This window comes from Opisthorchis viverrini, assembly GCF_000715545.1.
Source record: "Opisthorchis viverrini unplaced genomic scaffold opera_v5_642, whole genome shotgun sequence".
Taxonomy (NCBI): Eukaryota; Metazoa; Platyhelminthes; class Trematoda; order Opisthorchiida; family Opisthorchiidae; genus Opisthorchis; species Opisthorchis viverrini.
This window is the reverse complement of record NW_008752283.1, coordinates 134861-138734: the sequence shown is the minus strand read 5'-3', so window position 1 is coordinate 138734 and position 3874 is coordinate 134861. Positions and strand designations below refer to the sequence as shown.

The window sequence follows — 3874 nt, the reverse complement described above, 5'->3', positions numbered from 1 at the left end:
ATTGGTCACATGGTTCAAGGCCCAGATTCATCCCAACCGTTTCGCGCACACCTCTGTCTTGTTCAGATTTCTTCGAACAGCGCGCTGAGAATACCATCGATAATCTCTGTGGATCCGCGTCACCAATCCTTGCAAGCTTGAACAAGGCTGTGTGACCTCGGGAAAAATGCAGGGTTACGTTCCAAACAGTCTCACATTCTTTGTACTCATCTGATAATCATCAAGTTCACTCCAGATGGAAGTTCGTTTTAGTGTTTGATGGGGAGCTCATCATGGGAGCTTATCTTCGACCGTGTTCAACAGAGAGCAAAGTTTGCTACACAAATGTCACGAACGAATACATAATTACTGTCAAAAGCATCAACTGGAATGTGGACTACATAGGATTTTCAACGATCGAGCTTACTTTTTTTGGAGTTACGAGCAAATTAAACTTGGATTTGTAGCCAAAATGTTTGATTGGTTTGCTTTTGTGTAAACTATTAGTCACAAATTTTTGACACGATGTCCACGGCCTAACAAGTCTCGTCGTGTTGCCATGAGAAGACAATATGCCTGGATTTTCAAGTGACTGGGGAATATTCTATTATTGGGAACCATTGGAAGTTCAAATTCAAGAAGGCTGGACAACAGTTGTTGGCAGATTTTTGAACAATATATTGACACTGGCATTTACTTATTACATTATATGTGGGACGTACAAGAATAACCGTATTCGTCAGTGTTAATTCCGCCTGCATTATGAAAATATTGCATTACAATGTAAGGAGGCTAAGGTAATGAAACATAAGAGCCCTGTGTATTTGCAAGAATTTCCAGCGGATTTAAACCACCAGTATTTTCCTGAATAGCCCGCACATATTGAAAAGCATATTAAATGATATATAAAATTTCATATAAATATATAGGCATTTGTTACATATTAATTATATATTCATATTTATATAATATACGTGTAAAATTTGAGCAAGCGGTTTATCTCCTAAAAACCAAGCGCACAATTAAACGACAGTAAAATTAATATTAAAGTAATCATAGTAATAATAATAATAATCTATATGCATAATGATTATATGTATAATAATTAAGTATATAACAATCATGCCTTTATACTTACTTGTATAAATATCATTTCTCAGAGTACTAGGTTTAATATTATTTGGTTGTATATATGATTATATATTTATATTGATGAGACATAACAATTGTGTTAATCACTGTGTTAATAATAATAATGGTAATAATAAACATAAAAAATTGAAATAAAATAATGATAATAAAATAATAATAAGATAAGTAAATAAAATAAAGTGAACAAAAATAAAAATGGATAAAAAATAAAAAACATAAAAATAAACAAAACATAAAAACCAACATAAAAAATAATAATTATGTTAGTAAATATACATGTACATTTATTTATAATTATAAACACTCTTAACCTGATTTAAATGAATTCATTTAAAGTAGTAAATATTTTACAAGTGTGCTATTCAGAGAAACCTATATTTTTAATTGTTTGGTATCACGTTTCATAGTGGTGTGATATGTATGCATCAGTTCCAAAAGAAAAAAAATTGTATCACACTGCAAGCTTTCCGCTGTGGTTGGATCTCACTATCTGCAATTGTTTTCACGTTAGCCGCTCTCTACTAGCATTCTCGAGCTGACAATTGAACCACCAAGATACCATAAATCGGTTGTTTGAAATTCAGCTTTCTTTTCATTACTCTAGCGGAATTGGTTGAGTGTTTCCTTAGAAAGTTTCGGCTCGGCACAGTGCTTGCGCTTTACATGGTAGAATATGTACGTCCTACGAGTTCACATTAGTGAACGAAATTCATCAAAGCTTGGAAATGGTTTATACGTGTTGCTCTCTTTGTTTTGGGGTTGTGAATCTAGTTCCATTCCACACTCTGCCTATTAGAATGTCCAAACAATTCAATATACTGCGGCACGCTTCAGCATGCTTCTGCTGCTTCGTACATGATCTTCTTTAGTTGGACATGTCACACAACAGTAGTTGAGTGTGAATATAGCCTGCGCAAATCACAGAGAAATTATCATAAATCAATTAAATTATTTATGGTTATTATTTATTTATTCATTATCCATTCAACACTGCCACTGTTCCAATGATTCATCCTAGCTATTGCCAAACGTGTGTTCATCAGTGAAGCACGCAATTGTCCTATGCTTTTGAGGGATTCATTTAGAAAGTCGGGGCTGTCCTTGAAAGCAGGTTATATTCTAGGGGCAATTTATTCAAGACCATTGCACCATAAACAAACGGTTAGGATCACTCCTTCACACAAACTGTTGTTTGCGACTGACTGTGTGGGTTCGCACGTTGAAATCCCTCTAATCCATTCTTTCCTCGCACTCCACTTCATTAGTACCTATTTTCTACCGCAAAACAGATTTCTGTATTCGTTCACGATAGTTCCCCAAACTTTATCTACCAATCAAATTGCGCTTAGACAAGGGGCTTAATATCTCACTGGTTGTTTTGGCTAAAGGTCTTGCTTAACTTTGTTCACTGTTTATTACATTAGTCTACTCTGGCTTAAATGAAAGCGCACATCTAGCATCTCGGAAGACAGTCTCCGTGTAGGAACTTTGTCCAAGCGATACCATGTGTTATACAAGTGTACGCCGTGTTAGAGAGTTCGGCGCTCCTGACAAACGTTTAATTGTATTCACTAACGAATTCAGGATGGAATTTGTATTGGTTTGTTGGCGCATAATGTTTGTGTGTCGAGAGATTGATAATCCTTCATGAGTTGAACAGGTAACACTCAGAAGTGTCACTGTTCTTCAGAGCGTTGTCAAGACAATGTGTTACCTCAATCTGCTGGTTACAACTTTTAACCAACAGAGTATACCTTTGAAAAATGGTAGTCCTCCAATATTTTCGGACGGACAGATTCGTACAAAATCCTGTTAGGTCGATTTTAGGTGGCTTTCATGGCGATATTTTAAGTTGTTTCTCTTGAAATTCGGTATTGGGGGGAATTGAAATTGATTAAATTCAATAATTGTTGATTCGTAATTAATTAATTAATAACTTAAAAATAATTTATAATTAATCAATAATTGGAAAGATAAATAGTTACATCAATCAGATTAATTGAATACGTTGTTCCAAATTGATTAAAACTAGCATTGTTGACTCTGTCCATTCTTTTCTCTACTTACCGATTTCGGAATGACATTCACACATGAGTCACCGCCAATAGCATTTATATTTTTTTCTGAATTCAAGTAAAACTGATCGATGAGTTCCTTCCGTAAATTACGAACACATTTGCTGGACTGAAGATAAATTTTGTGAAATTTGAAACGCATGGGCAAATGATGCGACGACTTGCGACGGCTTAATGCTCAACAATTCAATCTCGCTAATCGTCGCTGATTCATCAACATAAGTTAAAATGCATACATTCCTTCGTAGACCGCGAGCAAATTGATTGCAAGGAACAGTCTTGATAAATATTTAATAAAAAATTCGGTTTAGAGTTTAGATGTATCAAAGTAGCTGACAGTCTGCTTACTGTGTAACAGGCGCACGGCTGGTCCTTCATTGATTCAAAATTGCCACAAATGAAATAGACCAGCTACTATTTTACAGTAGGTTCTCATCGGTTTCTAATGAATGTAGGAACTCTCAGTCCTGTACCTTATATTTTCAGGTAAAATCTGGGGGATCGTGGTCATGTTGTTCATGTATTTTTCTGTTAAATGGAATTCATTATCGTTGGCTAACATTAATTCATATAATATAATACACTATGATTTATTATAATATAATATAATATAATATATTTTAGAATAACAAAATTCGATATAATATAATATAATATAATATAATATA

The 3874-nt window shown here is 34.3% G+C and overlaps 2 protein-coding genes across 2 annotated transcripts in view; one reads left to right on the top strand and one right to left on the bottom strand.

Annotated features, from left to right (window-relative positions):
- The window catches only part of T265_11871 (hypothetical protein), a gene marked incomplete at both ends in the record, with an annotated part of 118726 nt that overhangs the window by 2190 nt on the left and 112662 nt on the right, over window positions 1–3874 (top strand). The window lies entirely within an intron of this gene.
- The window catches only part of T265_15579 (hypothetical protein), a gene marked incomplete at both ends in the record, with an annotated part of 8319 nt that continues 7643 nt past the window's right edge, over window positions 3199–3874 (bottom strand). Inside the window, one exon of the mRNA XM_009178671.1 lies at window positions 3199–3315. Within this exon, the coding sequence (XP_009176935.1) occupies window positions 3199–3315 (117 nt within the window). The remainder of the gene's footprint in view (window positions 3316–3874) is intronic.